Source organism: Tachysurus fulvidraco, chromosome 24 (genome assembly GCF_022655615.1).
Source record: "Tachysurus fulvidraco isolate hzauxx_2018 chromosome 24, HZAU_PFXX_2.0, whole genome shotgun sequence".
Lineage (NCBI taxonomy): Eukaryota > Metazoa > Chordata > Actinopteri > Siluriformes > Bagridae > Tachysurus > Tachysurus fulvidraco.
This window is the reverse complement of record NC_062541.1, coordinates 14,326,353-14,352,465: the sequence shown is the minus strand read 5'-3', so window position 1 is coordinate 14,352,465 and position 26,113 is coordinate 14,326,353. Positions and strand designations below refer to the sequence as shown.

At 43.8% G+C, this 26,113-nt stretch overlaps 1 protein-coding gene across 5 annotated transcripts in view; it reads left to right on the top strand.

Moving 5' to 3' along the window:
• Positions 1-5,551: 5,551 nt before the first annotated feature.
• The window catches only part of rnf216 (ring finger protein 216), a 24,478-nt gene continuing 3,916 nt past the window's right edge, over positions 5,552-26,113 (top strand). Inside the window, exons 1-15 of one of the 5 annotated variants that reach the window (XM_027148444.2) lie at positions 5,552-5,703; positions 6,371-6,545; positions 7,278-7,414; positions 7,593-7,884; positions 7,987-8,216; positions 10,934-11,010; positions 11,610-11,712; positions 12,162-12,323; positions 12,417-12,531; positions 13,449-13,585; positions 13,747-13,797; positions 15,118-15,255; positions 18,620-18,847; positions 24,699-24,796; positions 25,344-25,566. In XM_027148444.2, the coding sequence (XP_027004245.2) occupies positions 6,479-6,545; positions 7,278-7,414; positions 7,593-7,884; positions 7,987-8,216; positions 10,934-11,010; positions 11,610-11,712; positions 12,162-12,323; positions 12,417-12,531; positions 13,449-13,585; positions 13,747-13,797; positions 15,118-15,255; positions 18,620-18,847; positions 24,699-24,796; positions 25,344-25,566 (2,058 nt within the window). In that variant the 5' untranslated portion in view covers positions 5,552-5,703; positions 6,371-6,478. Of the gene's footprint in view, positions 5,704-5,751; positions 5,877-5,980; positions 6,143-6,370; positions 6,546-7,277; positions 7,415-7,592; positions 8,217-10,933; positions 11,011-11,609; positions 11,713-12,161; positions 12,324-12,416; positions 12,532-13,448; positions 13,586-13,746; positions 13,798-15,117; positions 15,256-18,619; positions 18,848-24,698; positions 24,797-25,343; positions 25,567-26,113 lie in introns of those variants that run through there. The other 4 variants (XM_027148440.2, XM_027148441.2, XM_027148443.2 and 1 more) reach the window with 4 other exon arrangements.

Genomic DNA, 26,113 nt, shown 5'->3' with positions numbered 1-26,113 from the left:
GCAGTAGGCTATAAGGTAATTAGTGATTGTTCATTTAACGTTTACTCAAGTGGAAGAATGTAAGTAATAAACTTACACCTACTAGCACTATGCATTATATTGTGAAAAAGTAGATTATCCTAATATCAAAACCTTAAATTTTCTCTGGACTTAATGATAAATACATGCCTGACCTTTGGAACGACCAAAAAAACTAGAAAATGGCATTCATGATGATTTACGGTGATTTTATTTCTTTGCCTACATTGACACTAACGCATTAAGAGGAGCCAAGAGGACGGCTCAGTTGACGCATTCGTTCCAATGTACTGCCGTATAGAAGGCGACATCTAGTGTATATATCTATGGTACAGAGTAGGTGGGATGAACTGTGGGAAAGCAGGCAGTGGGTCAAACCACAGTGAGGAAGCGGAGGGTGACGTCATTATAATCAATAGGAAATCACTGTTCAGGTACGATTGGTATGAAATGGGAATTGTTTTATTATGATATTATAGATGAAAAGGGTATCCTTTTGGATTACAAAGCCTTCCTAGACAAATATAATTTGAACTGTACATGTACACTACCAAATTTAGTTATTCCTGATTGCACTTTATTTCACAATAAATGTAATAATAAATTTATTAGTGATGCTCTGAAATCTATATTGTTCTTTGGTTACAACAGATTCCGAACATGGATACATTGTCCATAAAAAAAATCACATTTTAATTTCATTAAATCGCCCATTTCCTGAAAAGTTAAAGAGACCCACTTTTATTGACTTAAATTTGATGTAGACCCTTATATACAGATTACACGGAGCTGCACGTACACGTTTTATTTGCCGCGTTTGGATGCTAATGTATGTTCACAAAGCCATGAGCATTAACAGTAAAGCAACATCTGCCATTGTTTATGTTGTGTTTGCCGCTGCTGCGCTAAAGTTGCTGGGACACGTGACACATATTCAGTGACGTCACACGGGGCTGTGATGGCTCTCTAACCATACTGGAAAGTAAAAAAAAAAACAAAAAACAAAAAAAAACCATACTGGAAAGTAATTTCAATAATACACTGAACTGTTTCATCTTGAACATTTGTTAATGTTATTATTAATATTATTATCATTGCACATTTGTTAACGTTACCGCTGTGTTTTTGTAATTTCATGTAAAGACAGATAAAAACATTTCGGTTTAATATCAAACTTCATTATTTCACTGAATTGTAAAATGAGACCCAGTCTGCTGTCACTGCTGAACAAAATTTACAGAACATAACTTTAATTATTTAATAACTTTTATTTCTTAACTTACCTGCTGAAGAAAGTTGAACAAAAATGTGAAAAAAAGCAAAACATAAAATAAAACGCTGCTGTCCTCCATTTTACAATGCAGACTATAAACAGTTCCACTCATAACTTTTTGTGTCAATTTCGAAATAAAACAAAAACTATTCAAGATAAAACTCATGCTCTAGTAGCCACTTCCGCCGCGCCGAGTTCCACCGTCACAAAACTAAAACGCGTTTTACGTCCTGTCTAAAGTATGTCGAAAGGATTTACGGCAGTTTCGGATATTTTTTTTTTTTAATTGCAAAAAGACAAAACATAAATACACACTTTTTGTTCACTGCCATACGACTTTCCATTTAGAAACGGGTATTAAAAAACAAAAAAGAGTGGCTATTTGATTTTCGTTTTAAAATACAAAAATTACAATTAAAATACAACGCGTTTTTCTTTTTCATGGTCAAAAACGGATGAGTAAAATTTTAGAAATGGTTTGATTCTCATTTTAAATTTCGAATAACAAAAAAATAAAATCAGCAGAAAACAGATACGAAAAAAGGCCCGTTTTTTAGATTCCGAGACCGGATGTGGTCATTTACATACAAGAGCACAGGGGTGGCGCCAGAGAATTTTGATGGGAGATACTTATGGGGAGTAATATACAGGTTATTAGTTTTTTAATATGAATAATAAAATAAAACTCGCTCACTCGATTTGGTAATATTCTCTAATTATTTAGGCTAGTCTGTATGAAAATGTGCACGCCCCATGGCGAGTCAGCGTCGGCATTCGGCAACTTCATCTTTTCAGCCGATAGTCACTCAGAAAGCACTTAATAAATAAATAATTAAAATGTCTTTTCCCCTGACGCATTCATAATCAATTTGCTGGTACTTTGAAACAATTGCTTTATGTGCGAGCTTGAGGTGGAATAGGCTACTACCAATATATTAAAGGATGGTTTAGTATATTATCATTAATCAGTTTAATATAGGCTAACGTACGACTAGTTCACTAGAAATATCTTTAGTTGGGGGCAGGCATACTTAGCACAAGTGCTCCATTTTTAAAAGAAAATACTATATAATTACATTACAAAAAGTGTGACAGCTGCAAATTACTTCGTTATTGCACTCCAAGAATTAGGCCTGTGCATGCGTAAAGACTCAAATGTTCTTTGAATATTTATTTATTTATTTATTTTTTTCCAGCTTATTTATATATAGGCTACAGCCTGCTGATCCCAGGAAAAACTCTGTTGGGGGTGCTGTAGGGGTGATTTTGTCTTTCTTGGGGGTGCTGAAGCACCTGCTATAGGACCTTATGAATCAGAGGTAGGCTATATAATGTAAGGGAGTATGTGGGGTCAAGATATGGGGAACATATGCACATTTTCACAGATGCTTCAAAAGACAGGTCATGTGGGTTCTGCATTCATAATTTCAAAATGAAAAGTATAAGAACAATAAGATATCGGATCGAGGACCAGTCTTCACACAGTGTTGCCGAAGCATTATTGGCTGCAAAACATGTGAGGAACAGCTGCAGAAGACCTCTGTGTACTGTGCAAAATGTAGAGGGAACACCACAAGCAACAACATATTTGAAATTAATGGTTTGTCAGAAGCACTCTTTTTTTTTGAAGAGGAGTAGCATTTTGCACTTTTATACTCACAAATAGGCATGTTGTATTTGACTTTGTTTTATTGATTCAAAAAATGAGTTGTAATGTTAATTTATTTACATGTTTAGGCTGGTTGATGTGATTGGTGTTCATTGTTCTTGTTACAAATTTACATTCTGTTCAGATAGAGCATTCTGCTTTTCACACATTGCGCTGAGTTGTGTTTATAAGACAGAGCAATGCCTGTTTGTACGAAGCCAAGTCATTGTTCACTGCTCTAGAGAACAAGTCTGAAATGTCTGAATATTAATCAGCAAACTGATTCTCAACTCTAAGTTTGTCCTGTTCAGTTGAAAATTGATCAACTCCAAAATCTGAATACTTTGAAAAGAACTCATCAATGGAGAATTGCCTCCCTGAATTTCAACTAAGACGAGCATGGCAAGAATGTAAAGAACTGAATTTTTGTTCCGATAACATGGAAGTATACTGTATAATCAACCCTTCAAGATGGAAGAATTAATAAACTCCTTAAAATGCTCACATGATACTGCTGTTGGCCCAGATAAGATTCACTACCAGTTTTAAAGTACTTACCTTACTGTGCTTTATCTCTTGTATTAGATAATTTCAACACTGTATGGATTTCTGGGAAACTACCGGATTCTTGGAAGGAAGCAACAGTGATTCCTATACCTAAACCAGGGAAAGATCACACTGATCCAAATAACTATAGACCCATTACCCTGACCACTTGCTTATGTAAAACCATGGAGAGAATGATTAACAACCACCTAATTCGACTGGAGACGTACATCAGGGATGGTTTCATCAGGAAAGAACATGTTGTTGCTGTCTTTTTTGATCTAGAAAAAGCATATGATACAACATGGAGGTATGGGATTTTGAGAGATCTTCATCATATGGGCTTTAGAGGAAGACTACCTATCTTCATTTCAAACTATTTAACCAGTAGGTACTTCAAAGTCCAAGTAGGAAAACTCTGTTGTACAAAACTCTGTTAAGGGCTGTCCGGTCCCTATATGACCGGAGCAGGAGTTTGGTTCGCATTGCCGGCAGTAAGTCAGACTTGCATGTTGGACTCCGGCAGGGCTGCCCTTTGTCACCGGTCCTGTTCATTACTTATATGGACAGGATTTCTAGGCGCAGTATGGGACCGGAGGGAGTCCAGTTTGGGGACCACAGGATTTCGTCTCTGCTTTTTGCAGATGATGTTGTCCTGCTGGCTTCCTCAAACCAGGACCTTCAGCGTGTACTGGGACGGTTTGCAGCCGAGTGTGAAGGGGCGGGGATGAGAATCGGCACGTCCAAGTCCGAGGCCATGGTTCTCAGTCGGAAAAGGGTGGCTTGCCCCCTTCAGTTTGGTGGAGAGCTCCTGCCTCAAGTAGAGGAGTTTAAGTATCTTGGGGTCACGTTTACGAGTGAGGGAAGGATGGAGCGGGAGATCGACAGGTGGATTGGTGTATCTTCTGCACTGATGCGGTCGATATACCGATCTGTTGTGGTGAAGAAAGAGCTGAGCCACAAGGCAAAGCTCTCTATTTACCGGTCGATCTACATTCCTACCCTCACCTATGGTCATGAGCTTTGGGTCATGACCGAAAGGACGAGATCCCGGATACAGGTGGCCGAAATGAGTTTCCTCCGCAGGGTGGCTGGGCGATCCCTTAGAGATAGGGTGAGGAGCTCGGTCACTCGGGAGGAGCTCAGAGTAGAGCCGCTGCTCCTCCACATTGAGAGGGGTCAGCTGAGGTGGCTCGGGCATCTGTTTTGGATGCCTCCTGGACGCCTCCCTGGGGAGATGTTCCGGGCATGTCCAACCGGGAGGAGGCCCCGGGGAAGACCTAGGACACGCTGGAGGGACTATGTCTCTCGGCTGGCCTGGGAACGCCTCGGTATTCCCCTGGAAGAGCTGGAGGAAGTGTCTGGGGAAAGGGAAGTCTGGGCATCCCTGCTTAGACTGCTGCCCCTGCGACCCGGCCCCGGATAAGCGGTAGAAGATGGATGGATGGATGGTGTTACAACAAATTCACAACTTGTTTGACACAAACAACATTTTGACTGCTGTTAGAGACGTTTCCCAGATAATCAGCATCAGTTTTTCATGAGTGTCTGTAATACCCAACAGTTTTACAGCCAGTTCACCGACAACACCTGCTCAGAACAAGTCTAGGCCAGTGGTTCTCAAACGGGGGGCCCTGAGATGGTGCCAGGGGGCCACGGCTTTATGACATTTTATAAAAAATAAAGTGTAATTAAATCTCAGAAAATAGGGCTTCTAACCAAAAGCACTACACTGTATAATTTATTATGTTTTGTTTAATTCAAATATTAAGTTTTGGAAAGTTTTATGTCATAAATATTCTTTTTTTTTTTTTAAAGTAGGGGCAAGTGGGGGTGGTGGTGGAGATGTCACTCTTGCCTGTCTTCAAAACTTGAGAGCCCTGTATCCAGAGTGATGTACAAAAGTGTCTCTATCACTGGATACATTAACTCTGGTTCACTGGGTTACACCCTTAAGATACCATGTCTAAAAAACAGTGTTCATATACAACAAACAGGGAAGGAAGTGCTAGTTTAAGTGTTTAACGAATAAGGTCATGTATTATCAGTTGTTTTTATCTCATACAGTTCCCTGCACTGCCTACACGTGCCTATCACTAATAAACAACTACATTTCCCAGCATTCACCGCACGCGTCACAACGTCGTCTCGGGCGTGTGACGTACTTTGGCTTGTTTTGGCCGTTTGTTTCCACATCCGGCTCCAAAGCTCAAAAGAGGTAGTTGTGATTATTTTTATTTGTTTTTTCCAGACAAAAACAATCCGCTCGTAACGATCATTAACACCGCTGATTAGTTGCCATAGTGATGATGTCGATCGTAACGTTCTGTTATTGTATGTAATTATGTGTTGTTGTTGTTTTGGCTAAGAGGCTAACGTCTTAGCTTGCTAGTAAGTCTGTGTGCTAACACGCTAATAACGTTAGCTAAGTTCGAGCTAACTCTGTGTTTTTGTCTTTTATCTCATTACGCTTCTTGTGTTTGTTATTATTATTATTTTTTTTCCTCCCAGGAGATGAAGGTTGGTGTAATGTAACACTTTGTCCTCCGTTCCGTGCTAACGACTAACTTCTGCGGTTGTTTACATGTGGGTTAGTTTAGTTTTAACTAGATAACTGACTCGATGGTAACGAGGCCATAACTGGAAATGAAAGCCAGGTCGAGTATCTTGCTTTGCTTGAAAAGTCAGAAGAACGATTTCATCTATTAAGTGTTTCTGAAAATTCTGATCTAAGAATAGTTTTTTGATCTAAGAATGGTTTCTGATCCAAGAATGGTTTCATTCTTAGATCAGAATTTTCAGAAAGTCTTTTTTTCTCACCTTTTTTTTTTGTTGTACAGAGTTGTACATCACATAAATCAATATTACTGTGTATGTGTCTACAGGGTGATGACCCTCTGATTTCAGGGCCCAGTGTGTGTGTGCATGGGTGATAGTGTGCAGCAGAGAGCGAGAGGGTCGGAGACTCAGGAAGTCTGGCTGGTGGTCTTACCATGGCTGACAACACCAGTGATGATGAAGTCATACATCTGGGCAGCTTCAGCGTACGCCACAGCCAAGGTTAGTGTCCGCTTCCAGTTTCTGAGCTATAATCACATCTTGTAGCTGTTCTGTAAGTTCATACCTTTCCTGTAATCTAGTTAGTAGTGAGGCAGACAGTAAAGTGGTGATAGAGTAGGTTCGTGTAGAACATCGTATATAATTGCTGTCTCGGGCAAAATGGCACATTATGAAGCACCATCTTTGATCGGGAACTGAGAACCAATAATGTCACAGAGAGAGAGAGATGATTAATTGCCCCGTGATCAAAAACATCTGATGTACAGACGTATACTACAATCTAGAAGTATGTAGGCATTTTAATGAAGAACATATTTGTTCCAATACGTTCCAGATTTAATGCGCGTCACTCTTCTGTTCTGTGACGTCTTTCCACTAAACGTTAGAGTGAGTCTGTTTGGATTTGTGTTAATTCAGACACTGATGGTGTAAGAGTGAGGAGCTCTGGGGTTCAGTCAGTGTTCAGTGGGGTTGAGTCAGAGTCAGGGCTCAGTTCAGGACACTCAAGATTTTCCACTCCGATCTACTTCATGGAGCTCTGTGCTTTGAATAACACAAATAATGTAATGTAATTATAATAACTTTTAGAGCACAGGGATAAAGACCCCTTCCTTCTAAAATGAACCCGATGTACAAAACTCGTCTTCTATTCTGACGTCACGTGATGATCTTGTGTTTCAGCTTTCAGTTGAATGGTGAGAGATCACATGTCTTTTTTTTTGTCTTGCTTAGATAACACACCAAGAAGGAGGGCCTGCATAACTATATCTGACGATTCTGATGACGAGCCGGCCACATTTAAACCAAACGTTCCTGTGGTGGTCAAAGATGAAGATGACGATGATGACGACGAAGTTAGTATTTTAGAGGTATCAAAAAACTTTTTGTTCAAACTTCCCGAAGAAAAAGCTGGTTTTAATGACATTTATTACATTTGTATTGTATTTGTTAAATAATAATAGAGGCTGTTGAACTCATTATATCCTTTGCAGTGTGTTTACATTGTTTATTGTTTACTAAGTCATTGTTGTGTTTTGTTTTCGTAAGGCACCGTTGCTGCCTCGCCGCATTCTGATCAGACCTGCTGCTCAATGGGGAGGCAGCACGTCCCAAAGCCAGCCTTGTGTGCCAGGCCCAAACCCCATGGACTCGCACTTTTCCCACCCTTCTGTAGCTCCCGCTCAGCCCGCATCAGGAAATCAAGCCATTGGTGTCTTCACTACGGACCGGAACGCTGTACCGTCCACATCTAAAGATGTTATTTTGCTCAGACCTCACCTTTCCACTAACGGCACGCCGCCCCATTTTAGCGATCCTTCTCCTAGCGCTAAACAGGCAGGTCAGAGCACGGCTCTTTTTACCCCTGTGAACACAGATTTACTGGGTGTAAAAGTGGCAGTAGTGAGTCCACACAGAACTGAAAGGTACGCTGGGGCTGTAGTCCCACTTTTCCCTCAGGAACGACAGACGGACATGCCTCAGCCCTCGCACGCAGCGCAGGAGCCTGTGGAACAGCAGCAGGATCATCAGCAGCACATTCCCCCGCTCTTCCCCGCATGCTTACCGGTGTTAGCTGAAGAGAGACCGGGTCCCTCTACAGCCGCCGAGCCTCCAGCTCCTGATCTTCAAACAGCTCAGCAGGACAGTCTGAAAGTGCTCGTCACACGTGTGGTGAGCCGGCAAAACCGTTCTGTTTTATGTCAAAATTATGTTAAAATCATGTATTTTCATCGTGTTTAAATAGAAATAAGGCATAGTGGTTTTGAGGAACAGGGTGGGGCGTATAAGAAACATTTCTCTTTTCCATCGAGGCAGTTTGAGTGCAAGTTCGGAGCCTAATTTAGAAGCAGTTCTTTCTGTTTTGACTGCCAATGCACCGGCTCTGAACAAGGAAAAGTGGTTCTTAAGTAGCACCAAAACGTTGCTGGTCTAGACTTAAGAACCGCTTGGGGCAGGAGCTGGGGGCGGGGCTACTGTCAGCGCATTTGATAATGTACCTAAAGTTTATTAATGTTTAATACACTTTTACTTTACCGCAATATGATCAGTTATCAGCACACATGATAGTAGGTAGCTACATGCTAAGGCTAACTTTTTTCTGTGTTGATGATAAAATAACGTTATGTACTTTATCGATTACAACCTCCGTTTATACAAATTACACGGAGCTGCACGTACACGTTGGATTCGCCACGTTTGGATGCCAATGTTGGTTCACAAAGCCATGAGCATTAACAGTAAAGCAACATCCACCGTTGTTGATGTGTTTGTGTTTGCCGCTGCTGCGCTAAAGTTGCTGCGCTGGGTAACGTGACACGTACAGTATACAGTGACGTCAGACTCGGCTCTGTGATGCTCTCTAGCCGATGGAAAGGCAAACCGGTTCTTAGAAGGTTCGCCAGTGGAACCAACTTTGCACCCGGTTCTTTTTGGTGGAAAAGAGAGCATTGGGGTCTATGAGAGAGCTGTGTGTATACATTTCAAGCGCTTTAGTACAGTCGCTCTGGATAAGGGCGTATGCCCAATGCTGTAAATGTAAATAACTAACCTCGATTTCATTGACTTCAGATCATCATATTTGTGTGGCTTTTTCTAGGAATATTTTAATATGGAATATACTGTTGGTTGTAAATGGCTATTTTTTTATATAATTATGTCAGCACTTGGCAGACACCCAGATCCAGAGAGACTTGCTGAAGAGCTTTGGAGTCTCAATCAAAAGCACATCTTCACGCTAGTATACCAGGTCAGGACCTAAGAGTAGCATCGAGAACATGCTGTGAAAGCCAGTCAGTTTGTATTACTAGCACCAGAGAGCCAACACAAACCCACAAATCGAGACGTACTCGATAAACAAACACCTCAGCTGATGGAAGATTTCACACTCACTTATTATTACTTACACAAATATAGAATTATTTGCTTTAGTAGCATAGAAATGAGTTGAAATAACTTCAGCTAGTTTACACTCATTGTTCATTGCTCACAGCTGTCTGCACTGTTGACCTTATATGGAGTTTTGTGGGTGTGTTCATATGCAAATGAGCTTGTTTTGCACATTACAGAAACCTCTCATGAAGCTTTTGTCAATCTAGTTAGAAAATCTGACTCTGTTTGGCTTAGACAAACATTTACACCCAACTTTACTCTAAGAGTAGATTAACAATGTCTAATCACTTTGACACGTTAGCAGTGTTATTGTAACTGTTTGTACAATGGACGTGCACACAGACAGAAAAAACTGTGATATGATAGTTTATTTATTGATACAGTGAATCTTTTGACGAGGAGATGTTTGTTTTTGGGAATGTCTCCTGTGACAGTGCTTTGTAACAGTCAGAACCAAGGTTGTTCCTCTAAGCTACCCATAATGTAACGTGGCAAGGTGTGTGTGTGAGAGAGAGTGAGTGAGAGATTGTGTGTGTGTGTGTGTGTGTGTGTGTGTGTGTGTGTGAGTGAGAGAGTGTGTGTGTATGTGTGTGTTCTTTATAACTTCTTTGTGTGTGTGTGCCTGTCTTTTATAACTTGCTTGTGTGTGAGTGTGTGCTTGTTCTTTATAACGTGTGTGTGTGTGTGTCCCTGTGTGTTTGTGTGTGTGGGTCTGTTCTTTATAACTTGTTTGAAAGTGTGTGTGTGTGTTCTTTTTAACGTGATTGTGTGTGTGTGTGTGTGTTCTTTATAACGTGATTGTGTGTGTCTCTGTGTGTCCCTGTGTGTGTGTGGGTCTGTTCTTTATAACTTGTTTTAGAGTGTGTGTGTGTGTGTGTGTGTGTTCTTTATGACGTGATTGTGTGTGTCTCTGTGTGTCCCTGTGTGTGTGTGGGTCTGTTCTTTATAACTTGTTTGAGAGTGTGTGTGTGTGTGTGTGTGTGTGTGTGTGTGCGTGCGTGTGTGTTTTTCTGTGTGTGTGGGTCTGTTCTTTATAACTTGTTTGAGAGTGTGTGTGTGTGTTCTTTATAACGTGATTGTGTGTGTGTCTGTGTGTGTTTCTGTGTGTGTCTCTGTGTGTTCTTTATAACTTGTTTGAGAGTGTGTGTGTTCTTTATAACGTGATTGTGTGTCTCAGTGTGTTCTTTATAACTTGTTTGAGTGTGTGTGTGTTCTTTATAACTGTATCTGTGTTCCCCGTGAGTGTTTTTGCTGGAAAATCTATTCTTTTCATTCTTTTTCATATCTGTGCTGTTACTTCTCCTTTTTTTCTTAAGTTGTAATATCAAATGTTCCACATATTGTATCTCATCTCATCTCAACTTATGAAACAATGCAAAAGAACAATCCATAAGATGATTTGCTCACAAGGTGGTCGTTTCAGTCTATATACAGCCCTTAATGTTACTAAGTTAAGTTGTTATGAATCTTGATTTTTTTTTTTTTAATGTATGTCACAGGTGGATCTTTTCCCAGACGTTCAAGAGCCATACGTGGTGGAACTGATCGAGAGAAGTGACGTGAAAGATTTAAATGAGTAAGTATGTGTCATTGAGTCAGACGGAGGTGTATCGATTCACTCCGGTCACGAATCCTTCATGGTACAGGCTTTTCAGAATATTTTAAACCAATTTTGAAAAGAGAAAAATGACTGAAAAGGGTTTTTAACTGAAATGGGGTTTTGTTTGCAGCAAAACAATGTGTATTTCTCTCGTCTTGTCAAACTCGTGTGAAAAATGGCCCATTCACAGATAATGAGCTGCTTAGCAAGACGTCATTTTGAACAGACGTAGAGCTACAAAATCGACCAAAGTGCCGAATTCGGCTGCATCTTTCTCCGGTGCTGTAACGAATCTGGTGTTGTTTGAAAGCTATTAAATAGGTCTTATTAATTGTTATAATGTGATTGTAAGAATTGTGTCAATGTGTAACCATGTATCCTGTAATGATAACGTGTTGGTCATCGTGATCTAGAGCTATCCAGCTAGGCAGAGTGCACGGGTTCTAGAAAAAAGAACGTAAACATATGACCAACTCTGCAACTGCATTAGATGCATAATTAATACCATGCTGTATTATGTGCGCATTGGTTGATTAAATTATAATTGTTTTGTTTTTTTTTGTCGTTTTTACCAGAATATGCAATATGCTGTTGGAGAATCCGGAATATCCGAGGAAAGCAAACTCTGTATTAACTCAGAGAACTGTTCTCCTCGAGACAAATGACAGCGAAGCACAGGTTTGTACTAAAGTCTCATCTTTACCAAGTTTCAGACTAGCAGCGGTTGATTAGCCACGTTGCTCTGGCTGGAAAATTCGTAATGATTTTGTGAGACTGAGAATTAGAGCTGGCTGTTGGGACAATGGATCAAATCAGTGCTATCACAGCCCAGAATCAGCTTTTTTCATTTGTCATCTTATCTCTCAGTCGTTTTCAGGTTCTGTCAGCAGAACACATGACTACATTATGTAACAATACGTGACGTCGTTTATGTGAAAACCAATAGAACCGAAGATGCAATGTGTGTAGAAGTAGAAACAAAGTATGAAAGACAAGATCACTCAGGACACACCCAGGTCTAATTATGTAGACGTTCTGACTCGCTGATTTAAATCTTTACGTTATAATGTATAAGAAACGTTTTCCGAAACACTTACTCTTTTTTTTTTCTTCTTCTTCTTCTTCAGGAAACCGAGAACTATTTCGATTATTCCAAGCTGACGCGTGTTGGCCCAGAGGTTGCCATGCAAGCTGCAGAAATGCTGATGGGAGACTTCAGGATGCTGAGCTGCCAGGATATTAAATGGGCGCTGAATTGCCTCAAAGGACACTATGCAATCACCCGCAAGGTAGGTGCACGTCCGTCTGTCCGTCAGGTTCTTGTATTACTCGGGCATGCCCTAGAGCAGTGTGTGATTCTGGTTTGTTCCGGTCTGTTCCAGGCCTTATATGAAGCCCTTAAGAAGTGGCAAGAAAACTCTACTGACCCCTCAGGGAAGAGGAAGAAGAGGAAAGAGCCAAACGAACGAGCCTTCATCGAATTCAAGTTTGAGCAGGGTGACTACTTTGTCATTTCTCTTCTCTTTCTGATTACTTGGGTGTATGTTTGTGAGGTGCTTTGAGGAAACCCTTCACATGGTCAAATCCTCAGCACTATGCAGTCTACAGGAGTTTCCCAAATTAATTAATGTTTTTGTTTTTACCTACAATTCAGACATAACAAGATGGATAACAGTCCAGTTGACAGAAAACAGAGTAAATGTCATCCAAATCCACCAAGAAATATTCTGACTATCGAAATACAATTTTTAGCTACTTATGATAAAATCAGTATTAAAGAATTAATTAAAGAGAAGTGACTTTTAGAATTTTGAGTACAAAGTAAGGTTGTAATAGTTATTTGAAATAATTGTGATGTTAGATATGTTGTTTACCTAACAAACGCCTGTTAAAAGTGGACTCCTGACCATCACATCATATGTACTTGTTGAACATCTCTTTCCAGATTTATCCTCTTACTGTTATAATAATCTCCACTCGTCTCTTCTGTGACGTCTTACCACTAGATGTTGGAGTGAGTCTGTGTGGATTTGTGTTCATTCAGCTACAAGAGCATTAGTGAGATCAGACACTGATGGTGTAAGAGTGAGGAGGTCTGGGGTTCAGTCGGTGTTCAGTGGGGTTGGGTCAGAGTCAGGGTTCAGTGCAGGACACTCGAGATCTTCACTCCAACCTTCACACACCGTGTCTTCATGGAGCTTTGTGTACAGGTTCATTGTCATGATGGAACAGTGACTGAGTTCCAGTGAAGGGAAAATTTAATAGAACATAACAGAGACTTTCAATACAGTCGTGTGCTTCCATCAGTTTGGAGAAGATATGAGTTATGGGTGTGACGGTCAGGGTGCACATACCTTTGGTCGTATAGCATATTAGACCTCTGTTTGCTAAGAATTCTTCTTCATACTTCCCAGGTTCCTTCAAACTAGAAAGGAAAATGTTCTTTCTAGAGAAAAACCGGAGATGGTGCCGGAGCGTCGACATGCCTCTCGATTCGTCTCTAACGAAAGAGCTTCAGTTTTATGAGCAGAAAGCAAAGGAAATGGCTGAGGTACTTTTAAAAGTTCTTTATTTATAAAAAAAAAAAAAAGATTTGTGTATCTAACTTCCTGGAAACCAAATTAAGGATGAATGAAACAGTTGGTGGGAGAATTTTAATATATAGTTTTAAAGGTCTGAACATTTTGAGCTCATATTTGTGTTTGCTTTCAGCATGAAGATTTCCTGCTGGCACTGCAGGTCAATGAGGAGCAGTATCAAAAGGTGGGCTTGTCCCTAAACAATCAATTCTTTCCTAGTGATTTCTTAACAAATACTCCTTTAACATATCTGTACATACACTGTAGATTTCATGGTTATTGTTGTACATATAATGTACATAATGACACATTAGCACAGAAAATATAATTCTATTATATTAGACATGGTGGCTTAGTGGTTAGCATGTTCGCCTCACACCTCCAGGGTTGGGGGTTCGATTCCCACCTCCGCCTTGTGTGTGGAGTTTGAATGTTCTCCCCGTGCCTCGGGGGTTTCCTCTGGGTACTCTGGTCTCCTCCCCTGGTCCAAAGACATGCATGGTAGGTTGATTGGCATCTCTGGAAAATTGTCCGTAATGTGTGTGATTGAGTGAGTGAATGAGAGTGTGTGTGTGCCCTGGGATGGGTTGGAACTTCGTCCAGAGTTTATCCTGCCGTGATGCCTGATGACGCCTCTCGGGTCACACCTCCCCGTGACCAGACAAGTTTGGATAAGCAGTAGAAAATGAGTGAATGAATGAATGAATATGTTAGACATATTGTACTGTCTAAACAGCTGAGCTCATTCAAACCCAGATTTCATTATAAAGCTGAGTGAGAGAGCAGCAATTATCATGATTTATTTTTGTACTGTCTATTTTTTATTATGCAGCTGGCACATACTAATCTTCTGCACATACGACCCGCCTTAGCTTTATTTTTCTACATATATTTACGCATGTATGTGCATTTGTTCCTTTGTACAAAATGTTTTACTATTTGCACATTTGGTAGAAGATAAACAGTTTGTTGCGATGTACCTCAATGACAGTTCTTTCTTTCTTTCTTTCTTATCTGTCTGTCTGTCTGTCATTTCTCTTCTCTTTCTGATTACTTGGGTGTATGTTTGTGAGGTGCTTTGAGGAAACCCTTCACATGGTCAAATCCTCAGCACTATGCAGTCTACAGGAGTTTCCCAAATGAATTAATGTTTTTGTTTTTACCTACAATTCAGACATAACACGATGGATAACAGTCCAGTTGACAGAAAACTGAGTAAATGTCATCCAAATCCACCAAGAAATATTCTGACTATCGAAATACAATTTTTAGTTACTTATGATAAAGTCAGTATTAAAGAAATAATTAAAGAGAAGTGACTTTTAGAATTTTGAGTACCAAGTATGGCTGTAATGGTTAGCTGAAATAATATTGTTGTATTCTTTCTTTCTGTCCGATATCAAGTACTTGTTGAACTATCAAGTAAATTAGCTTCCAGTGTTCGCTCCTGTACTGCATCTTAAAACTGGTTGCACTTAGTCATTTGTGGCCATGCACGTTTCAGGACGGTCAGCTGATCGAGTGCGGCTGCTGCTGTGGGGAGTTTGCCTTCGAGGAGATGACCCAGTGCAGTGACGGCCATCTCTTCTGTAAGGAGTGCCTGGTGAAGTACGCTCAGGAGGCCGTGTTCGGATCAGGACGGGTAAGTCTGCTACGATCCGTCATCACAGAACCCACAGATCTCCAAATATCAGTTGATCTCTTAAACTTCAGGCATGTTTCATTATGATGTCAGATTATATTATAGATAATATTAGGTCAGAAGGTGTGTTAGAAACAGGTCAGGCGCAGCACATAATCTAAGACTAATAATAAATGGATTAAAAGGTTTAATGTGGGAGAGCTAGAGAGACACAGACAGTGAGTGAGAGAGAGAGAGACAGGTGGAGGGAGAGAGAGAGAGACAGATGGAGGGATGGACAGACAGACGACGAGAGAGAGAGAGCCGGCGAGAGAACGAGACAGACAGCAAGAGAACGAGACAGACAGAGAACGAGACAGACAGCGAGCCGGCGAGAGAACGAGACAGACAGCGAGCCAGACAGCGAGAGAAATCGATCCAGACTGACAGAGAGAGAGAGGGAGAGACCGAGACAGACAGACAGAGAGAGAGAAATCGAGACAGACAGACAGACAGAGAGAGAGAGAGACCGAGACAGACAGAGAGTCAGGCGGCGAGCCAGCGAGAGAACGAGCCAGACAGCGAGCCAGCGAGAGAACGAGACAGACAGCGAGACAGACGGCGAGAGAACGAGACAGACGGCGAGACAGACGGCGAGACAGACGGCGAGAGAACGAGACAGACGGCGAGACAGACGGCGAGAGAACGAGACAGACGGCGAGACAGACGGCGAGAGAACGAGACAGACGGCGAGACAGACGGCGAGAGAACGAGCCAGACGGCGAGACAGACGGCGAGAGAACGAGCCAGACGGCGAGAGAACGAGCCAGACGGCGAGACAGACGGCGAGAGAACGAGACAGACGGCGAGAGAACGAGACAGACGGCGAGAGAACGAGACAGACGGCGAGACAGACGGCGAGAGAACGAGACAGACGGCGAGACAGACGGCGAGACAGACGGCGAGACAGACGGCGAGAGAACGAGACAGACGGCGAGACAGACGGCGAGACAGACGGCGAGAGAACGAGACAGACGGCGAGACAGACGGCGAGACAGACGGCGAGAGAACGAGACAGACGGCGAGACAGACGGCGAGACAGACGGCGAGAGAACGAGACAGACGGCGAGACAGACGGCGAGACAGACGGCGAGAGAACGAGCCAGACGGCAAGCCAGACGGCGAGAGAACGAGCCAGACGGCAAGCCAGACGGCGAGAGAACGAGCCAGACGGCAAGCCAGACGGCGAGAGAACGAGCCAGACGGCGAGACAGACGGCGAGAGAACGAGCCAGACGGCAAGCCAGACGGCGAGAGAACGAGCCAGACGGCAAGCCAGACGGCGAGAGAACGAGCCAGACGGCGAGACAGACGGCGAGAGAACGAGCCAGACGGCGAGACAGACGGCGAGACAGACGGCGAGCCAGACGGCGAGACAGACGGCGAGAGAACGAGCCAGACGGCGAGAGAACGAGCCAGACGGCAAGCCAGACGGCGAGAGAACGAGCCAGACGGCAAGCCAGACGGCGAGAGAACGAGCCAGACGGCGAGACAGACGGCGAGAGAACGAGCCAGACGGCGAGCCAGACGGCGAGAGAACGAGCCAGACGGCGAGACAGACGGCGAGAGAACGAGCCAGACGGCGAGACAGACGGCGAGAGAACGAGCCAGACGGCGAGACAGACGGCGAGAGAACGAGCCAGACGGCGAGAGAACGAGCCAGACGGCGAGAGAACGAGCCAGACGGCGAGAGAACGAGCCAGACGGCGAGAGAACGAGACAGACGGCGAGAGAACGAGACAGACGGCGAGACAGACGGCGAGAGAACGAGACAGACGGCGAGACAGACGGCGAGAGAACGAGACAGACGGCGAGACAGACGGCGAGAGAACGAGACAGACGGCGAGACAGACGGCGAGAGAACGAGCCAGACGGCGAGCCAGACGGCGAGAGAACGAGACAGACGGCGAGCCAGACGGCGAGAGAACGAGACAGACGGCGAGACAGACGGCGAGAGAACGAGCCAGACGGCGAGACAGACGGCGAGAGAACGAGCCAGACGGCGAGACAGACGGCGAGAGAACGAGCCAGACGGCGAGACAGACGGCGAGAGAACGAGACAGACGGCGAGAGAACGAGACAGAGAGACAGACGGCGAGACAGACGGCGAGAGAACGAGACAGACGGCGAGAGAACGAGACAGACGGCGAGAGAACGAGACAGAGAGACAGACGGCGAGACGTGGCGAGAGAACGAGACAGAGAGACAGACGGCGAGACGTGGCGAGAGAACGAGACAGAGAGACAGACGGCGAGAGAACGAGACAGACGGCGAGAGAACGAGACAGACGGCGAGAGAACGAGACAGACGGCGAGAGAACGAGACAGAGAGACAGACGGCGAGACGTGGCGAGAGAACGAGACAGAGAGACAGACGGCGAGACGTGGCGAGAGAACGAGACAGAGAGACAGACGGCGAGAGAACGAGACAGAGAGACAGACGGCGAGACGTGGCGAGAGAACGAGACAGAGAGACAGACGGCGAGAGAACGAGACAGAGACAGACGGCGAGACGCAGCGAGAGAACGAGACAGAGAGACAGACGGCGAGACGCAGCGAGAGAACGAGACAGAGAGACAGACGGCGAGACGCAGCGAGAGAACGAGACAGAGAGACAGACGGCGAGACGCAGCGAGAGAACGAGACAGAGAGACAGACGGCGAGACGCAGCGAGAGAACGAGACAGAGAGACAGACGGCGAGACGCAGCGAGAGAACGAGACAGAGAGACAGACGGCGAGACGCAGCGAGAGAACGAGACAGAGAGACAGACAGACGGCGGACACAGCGAGAGAAATAGACAGAGAGACAGACAGACGGCGAGACACAGCGAGAGAAATAGACAGAGAGAGAGAGACAGACAGAGAGAGAGAGACAGACAGACAGACAGACAGACAGACAGACAGAGAGAGAGAGACCAAGACAGACAGAGAGAGAGAGACCGAGACAGACAGAGAGAGGGAAAGAGAGACACAGAGAGAGACAGACAGGTTTACAACAGTTGAGCTAGAACATGACTGAAGCTGTCAAAACATTGCCTGCATTGAGAGATCACCTTCATGCTCGGTGAAATCCCTGGGTTTTTTTATTTATTTATCTATTTTTTGGGTAAAAGTCTTTTCGACAGCTGATCTTAAATTTTTCCCTTTCAAGCTCAGTCTTGTATCAAAAACGAAACCGCTTCTTTTGCTATCGGACCCTGCATTAATTGAGTTTATGAATAAAACACTAATTATCTTTAACGTCGCCCCCTTCAGGTTTAGCTCTGACCCGTGAATTTCCCAGGTAATGACAGCATTTAACCGCTAGCATGTTGTGTGTTTTACAGTCGGAGCTGAGCTGCATGGAGGGCAGCTGTACCTGCTCCTTCCCCACCAGTGAGCTGGAGAAAGTCTTACCAGAGAACATCCTGTGTAAATACTACGAGCGGCAGGCTGAGGAGGCCGTGGCCGCTACCTGTGCGGACGAGCTGGTCAGGTGTCCGTTCTGTAACTTCCCTGCTCTCCTGGACAAAGACGTTTCTCTATTCAGCTGTCCCAATCCCCGCTGCAGAAAGGTCAGTGTACAACTTCTCCCATTTTCATATGCACGTAATGATAAAACTTGAGCAAAACCGATCACTTTAGTGCAGAAGTCTCTAAAACATGCGCCCGGTTGTTCAGAATACACACATCTTTATTATATTGGTGTAGACCAGGACAGATATGTGTTTCCACCTGAGTACCGAAAATTACTGTAGCAGAACAGATTTTATGTATATAAAAAAAAATAGCTGTAATTCATCAACTCTAGTTCTATGAACATGATGATAACCCAGGACGTGAACAGAAAACCATTTCCATTTTCAAAACACCGTGTAACCTGAATGAGTTCAGTCACACCTGACTCGAATGTCCTGTTGCGCACAGACAGGTTGGTGGAATTTGTTTGAGAAATGCAAATGGCGTGCATCTTCTCTCTGTTTACAATGCCATGTCACAGTGACTGTAGCCTGTAGTGTCACGTGCACCCAAACCAGTGTTGTAGGGTGTTTTTTTTTAATTTATTTACCAGAGACAGTTCGAGCTCCAACAAGATCGCTTACCTCGGCACCTTTAAAGCTGTTCAGTCAAACTTCTTTAAATGTTTTTATTTCTTTTCCAACTGAGCCATCTCTTCCAGGGTGGATGTTTTTATTACGTTTATTTGCATCGGGCTATGATGAGGTAAAAGTCTTACGCTTAATGAAGCTCATGAACTTGCCGTTGCACTTGCATATTTTTTTTTAATTGCACAGTGAGCCAGATGAACTCTGAGCTCTGGATGTGGTACGGAGACTTACAAACACACTGATAATAATAAACCAGAGAGAGTGTGTGAGAGTGTGAGAGGATTTTGGGTGGCCTGGGGGAGTTGTTGTCTGGTATGTACCAGGCAGTGATAGGAGGTAAGCAGCTGTCTCTTTATCAGTGACTCGTCTGCAACACAGAAGAATGCGGGGAAGCAGGGAGTTCTAATGCCTTCTCATTTGTCCTCCCACTCCATTACTTTCTCTCCTTTTATTTTTCATGTGAACGTCTCCATGGCGATCTTTTTTTAGTACATACATCTGCCCACTGGATGGCAGTATTGTTCTATCATGAAGGTGAACGTAGCCACAACCTGCACCCCAGCTGCCTCTGATTACACACTTCCTCCCCAGTCATCCACTCCAACCCCTCCAGTAACTTCACCCCAGAGGAGAAGAGCGAGGAAGGGAGAGAGCAGGGAAAAAATGAGACATCCTCCATCAGCATAGTCCTTGGCCAACTTCTCGTGGTGGATTTAGTGTTATCAAGCCTGGCCTCCATTTTGTTGCTCTTTTATTCTCTTCCTCTTCTGTATGTCACAGGACAGAGTAAGAGGAAATGGAGAGCAGCAGGGTGGCTTGAAATTCATCTCCTGACCACTTTCCCTTCCTTTTTACTTGCACATTGTGCCATTTGTTTCAGGAGCATCAAGTGCGATGAACTGCAGTGAGCTTTTCGGTCACATCTGACTCGTATCCTTTCAATGACTTTTTTTATTTCCACCAAAAAAATGCAAACTGTACGGATAATCAGAAGCTTCAGTATTTCAGCCACACATTCTCTTATTAAACCTTTTAATATGATCTCATTGGAGGAGGAGGCTGTTATTTTTTCCTCCCAGAAGGCTTGTTTATCAGTGGGATGAGTGTCTCAGACTTCACTCACCCCACAGGAGTAGACCTTCCTGTCCCTGAACTGTCTTTCTGTGCTGCCGACGAAAGACAGTTATATAACTGACACACTTTCATTGCCTATAGACCCACCTCTTTTCATCCATTCAGCCTCTGATTGGTCAGTGGTAGAGACTTCAGAATTTCAAGTGCCTTGCAGTTCATGTTTGCCCTAGATTTTTTTTTTTTCTTTGGACGTTACACACAAACACACAAACGTTGGATTTTTGTACACCGTTAAAATGGTTCTCTGTACTTTGAACCTTCAGAGAACAGGACACAATCTGCCATAAGGTTTTGTATCACACCTTCTAAAGGTTTCACCAAAGCACCCTTAAAGTCTCTACATTTAAACTTGTTTTAAGTAAAAAATAAAATCGGACTTTTCCAGTTAAAAGGCACTGCAGTGAAATGAGACGCTGCCTGGAGAAAATATGTGAGGTCACATGCTTTTCAGTCGCAACACCGAAAAAGCTAAAGCTAAACTAGCGCCGTGTCTTTACTGTTTTTATCCTGTCTTTCCTTTTAAGGCAACAGTGTCTCGTTCTGAAGGTTGATGATGAGATCTTGTTGAGACATGTTACATAATCTGTGCTGCCCCAGTAATTCATGAACAATGGAAGCCCAGCCCAGTTCAACACACTCCATTTCACGATAAAATATACCTTCAGTTTCATATTCTGTCATCTACTATTTAGCCCTATGATGTGTGTGTGTGGTGTGTGTGTGGTGTGTAGTATCCCCAAGGCTGCTACAGGCCAGCACTTTTTACAGAGTGAGAGAGTCGACTGCAGCGGCAGCAGTTCCCCAATCAGACGCGCCGTTAATGTCTTCTTCTGCCATATAAGGTCTGATGCTGCTGCCTCCTTTTTCGCTGGCTGGGGGGGGGGGGGAACACCACAGAAGAGCAGAGACAGCATGCTTTTGCACGCTGAGCAATTTTAATGCACTGCATAGATTCATTTCAGGCTGCCAGACTTTAAAAAACCTGTTCTAAACAGACACGTTGACTTCACATGAGCCGTTTCCCATGTACGACTGGTCAGATCGGTGAGACCTACAATCAAGGTCATGATTCCATCAGCCTGAGCAGCCTGAACAATGCTTTATCACTAACAGCTTCGGTACATGCTGAGGCCAGGTGCCCGATCTTTACTCACAGGAACACGTAACCGAAACAGTAGCCGGACACAGCGTGTCTCCAGATAAAGGTTTTTGTCGTTATATCTGTTTTCTCCTGGTCTGTGAAAATCTGACTTTTGAAAAATAGAGAAATTGTCACATGCACACATCCTGTGTGGTCGAGACAGCTCCTTTCACTTTGATTGCCTTGAGAGAGTCGACTCTTATCTTTCCAGGCAGCACTTGGTTTGAGTCACGATTAGAAAATTTGCCATGTGGTATTCCTCAACATGCCAGTCTAAAACAGCCCAGTAGTTTTCCCACTCTAATCTGTGAGATTTCTTGTTGGCGAGACAAAGTTGGAGAAGTTTTTTTTTTTTTTTGGACGAAGTCAGACAAATATATTAAGCTAATAGGTCACCGGTAGCTGGAAAAAAATCTGTTTCAGAGCCCAAACATAAACATTCAAGTGTGTGGAATTTGGTACAGCTTGGCTTTCAGGAAATGAGAAAAGTTGATGGGTTTTGCCTCCGCCCAACCCCATCATCTAACACACTCTGAACCATCTAGGAAGTGCCTGTACAGCTTAGAGGTGTGTTCCTTCACCAATGTGATGTCACAGCTGTATTTTTAGTCATGCTATATAAATGAAGGTGTCAGTACGTTAATGACTGTCAGTCAGTCAGCCAGGCGTGGTGAGGTGTAGGAACCTCTTCATACTTCTGCAATGCACAGAGCACAGTTGCTGGGCAGATCACACACTACTCTCTCTGTACTTTACCCTCAGTCACCGATCATTGTTTCCTTCAGTCACAGTGAACGAATCATGATATTTTCAGGAACCTTGCCCATGCTTAACATTATTTAACCTAACTTTCGAAACAGTTATGGCTACATGGATCATACCAGGTTAATAGAACTGAACTGACACTTAACGGTTAGAATCTCCTGGCTGGCTACCTAGCATGATACCTCCTACACTTAATATCATTGGCCTATAAATCGTTCCTTTCCAGTTTCGCTCATAGTCTATGCAGACTTTAAGGTTTGAAAGGAATTCAGAATGTAATGAGATTCAAGCTTGAGTTTGTAGCATTCATTCATTCACATTCATTCATTTAGCTTCTTCACCCAACGTTATCCTGCTCAGGACAGCCGTGGATCAAGCGTGTATCTGAGGTACACTGGGAAACCTGTTCAGCAAGTCAGTTACAGGGCATTATACACACGTGTTCACACCCAAGGGCAGTGTAGCATCGCCTACTGATGTACTGGCTTGCTACAGGGAGGTGGGAACAAACATGCGAACCTCAGCCAAAGCCATGTGGATATGTAAAGAACCTGCAAAAGAACTGCGATCTACTAAACCCAAGTTTAGATCAGTGATAGTCTTGCACTCGTGGCCTGTGTATCTGCATACATGGCGGTGAGGTAAAAAGTAAGCGTTTCTTGCTTTCAGAATAACATGGCAACTACTCGCTACTCAGCTAAAAGTAGTTGTTTTTTTTTAAGGAAGTATCAAAAAATAGAAGCCACTTTCTTCTACATACACCATGAACGGAAACGCTTTGTACATACAAAGAGGAAATGACTCAGAAAGAAAGCCAGCATGGGTTTAAAGGCATGAACGGTAAAGCTAAACTCCAGTAGTAATTAAAAAGATAATAAATCCAAGGTAATTATTGAAAGGCTGTCAGTGAGGCAGCGAGTCTCGGATGCTTTTTGTCTCCCGTCTCCTTTTAAGTTTAGTGTCTTAGCTTGTCCTCCCTCCATTGCCGTATCGTCGATCTCCAGCAGGGGGCGATCCGTCATCGATTTACTGCAGGACTGCACTTACCCCACCCATCTCTTTCCTCTGTCTGCCTGGCCATTGTCCCAGTCAGAAGAGAAAAGGCAGATGCTCAGTAATGTAACTGCTTTACTTTAATTGTTTAGTCAGTTTAATTTTTAAAGCCAGCTACACCACATTAAACCTGTGATTAATGTTACTGTGCGTATAAACACACAGAGTCCTACCTACAAATCCTACCGAGTAACCATGTGCTCATATGACCATTTTTCCTTCGCCCGGTATTCATATGCGGTTTCTTTACACAGGTACAGAAAGACATTAAGCTGTTCTAGAGATTCCCAAGCTGTCACATGTGATGAGATTAGACTCTGCAACCTTCTTTAAATATTGATGGCTACAGCATTTATTTAAGGGGAGCGGTTACCAGGCAACACAGCACAGGGACTGATGGGCCTTCATTGTGGGGTGTGTGTGTGTGTAGGAGAAAGGAGCTGGTGCTGCTTAAATGTGTTATAAATGTGTGCTCTTGCTCAGATGAATGTGCCGTTTAAAATATGTTGAAGAAGCTGAACTATAACGACGGACGTCTTCACTCGTACGTCCTGCAGTAAGATGGCACGTGTGAACGACCCGAGTCTCTGCGTATATGCGTTATTTTACCAGCGCCCTGCTTCACACACTCGTGTTTGCAGAGCTTCATTGAGAGGCAGGGACAGATGTCCTTTGCAGTCAGCTGAAAGGCAAAGCTTTGTGGGCAAGCATGACTAAAATGGAACAGATGAAAACTCCGTCTCTAGGCAACCTCGAGGACGAGTGCAGTCAGACCGTTGCTTCTCTCGCCACACAACTGAACACGGGAGTTTGAGCTTTGTTTGAGCATTTGCTGTACTCTGATTCTCCTAATGCTTACACGCAAGCCAAAACCAGTCCTCTGGCATTGTTTCTTTTGTCTGAACATGTCAAGTCGTTGCCTGACTGCCACTGGATTCCATTCTTATGGATACTGGACGTGTTTGTTTACTGTGCTAACGCGTCTCTGTGCTTTTATCCCATAGGGTTCCCCTCTAATGGCCTAGGACTCCTAGGATATTAAATACAAAAGAGTAAAGCTCAGACACAATGCTGGGAACCCGAGTCGTTTCCTCAGGCACAAACAAAACTCTACTGTTCTACCGAAACAGTGGTAACACAGCTGGCCAGCTCGCCTTTATATAAAGTGGATGTATTTAGCGGATGACTTTAACCCAGAGGTTTGTTTGTGTCTCCTTTCCTCAGGAGAGCTGCCGGAAGTGCCACGTGCTGTGGAAGGAGCATGCAGGAAAGACATGCGAGCAGGTGCTGGAGAGGGATGAGATCCGGCTCCGGGTGGCTTTGTAAGTGCCTGTCTGGAAAAGGGGAGAAAAAAAAAAAAAAAAAACCTCATCCATTATATTCAATAATTCAGCATGGATTATGAAGCTCTCCCGCTGGTGCTAATGCACTACCAAGAACATCAGACCTTTTTACCTTCCTTCGGACCCCTGAAAAGGCCGTTTCGAATATTATACACCTTCACACCACCATTTTAGATAGATGTAGTGCTGCCAATTGGTAAAGAATAAAAGTGACTTGGATAAATATGTTCAGGCTGAAATGGCCGGTCACTTCCTGGTCTGGTCAGGATGTGTAAAAACATGGCTTCCTTCCTGAGTCTGGTTAGAGGAAACAGCAGGGCCAGGGACAGCTTATCCTGTTTACCTTGCATGCATGACACCTTTTTTTTTTTCACTTAAAGGAAGTACACAAACAGGGTGACTAAACCGAACATTCTTTTATTAGCAGATGGTTATCACACATCAGAGATGGTTTGCATGACAGATGGTTTTTTTGATGTTATTTTTGTAATCTCACCTGTGCTTGTGTTTGCATCTTGTGCTGCAGTGAGGAAAGGATGACCGCAGCCCGTGTCCGGAAGTGCCATAAGTGTGCCATGGGTCTCGTCAAGTCGGAGGGTTGCAACCGAATGTCGTGCCGCTGTGGCGCTTTCATGTGCTACCTCTGCCGCGAGCCCATCAATGGCTACAACCACTTCTGCCAGCATGCCCGCTCCCCTGGTGCCCCCTGCCGCCAGTGCAAGAAGTGCTCCCTGTGGACAGACCCCACGGTAATGCCCCATGTCCAGTTTTCAAAGACGCACAGTGACTTAGTGGTTAGTACGTTCGCCTCACACCTCCAGGGTTGGGGGTTCGATTCCCACCTCCGCCTTGTGTGTGTGGAGTTTGCATGTTCTCCCCGTGCCTCGGGGGTTTCCTCCAGGTACTCCGGTTTCCTCCCCCGGTCCAAAGACATGCATGGTAGGTTGTTTGGCATCTCTGGAAAATTGCCCGTAGTGTGTGTGTGTGTGTGAGTGAATGAGAGTGTGTGTGTGCCCTGCGATGGGTTGACACTCCTTCCAGGGTGTATCCTGCTTCGATGCCCAATGACGCCTGAGATAGGCACAGGCTCCCCGTGACCCGAGAAGTTCGGATAAGCGGTAGAAAATGAGTGGATGTATGAATGAGTTCAGGAAAATCCAGCTAGTTCCAGAAAGCATTTGTATCCTAATAGAATTTGTAAATTTATACATGACTAGATATTAAGAAATTAAGACAAGACTAGATATTCAAATAAAACAAAAACAAATGGCTGCAGTGGTTAAGCTGGAACGACTT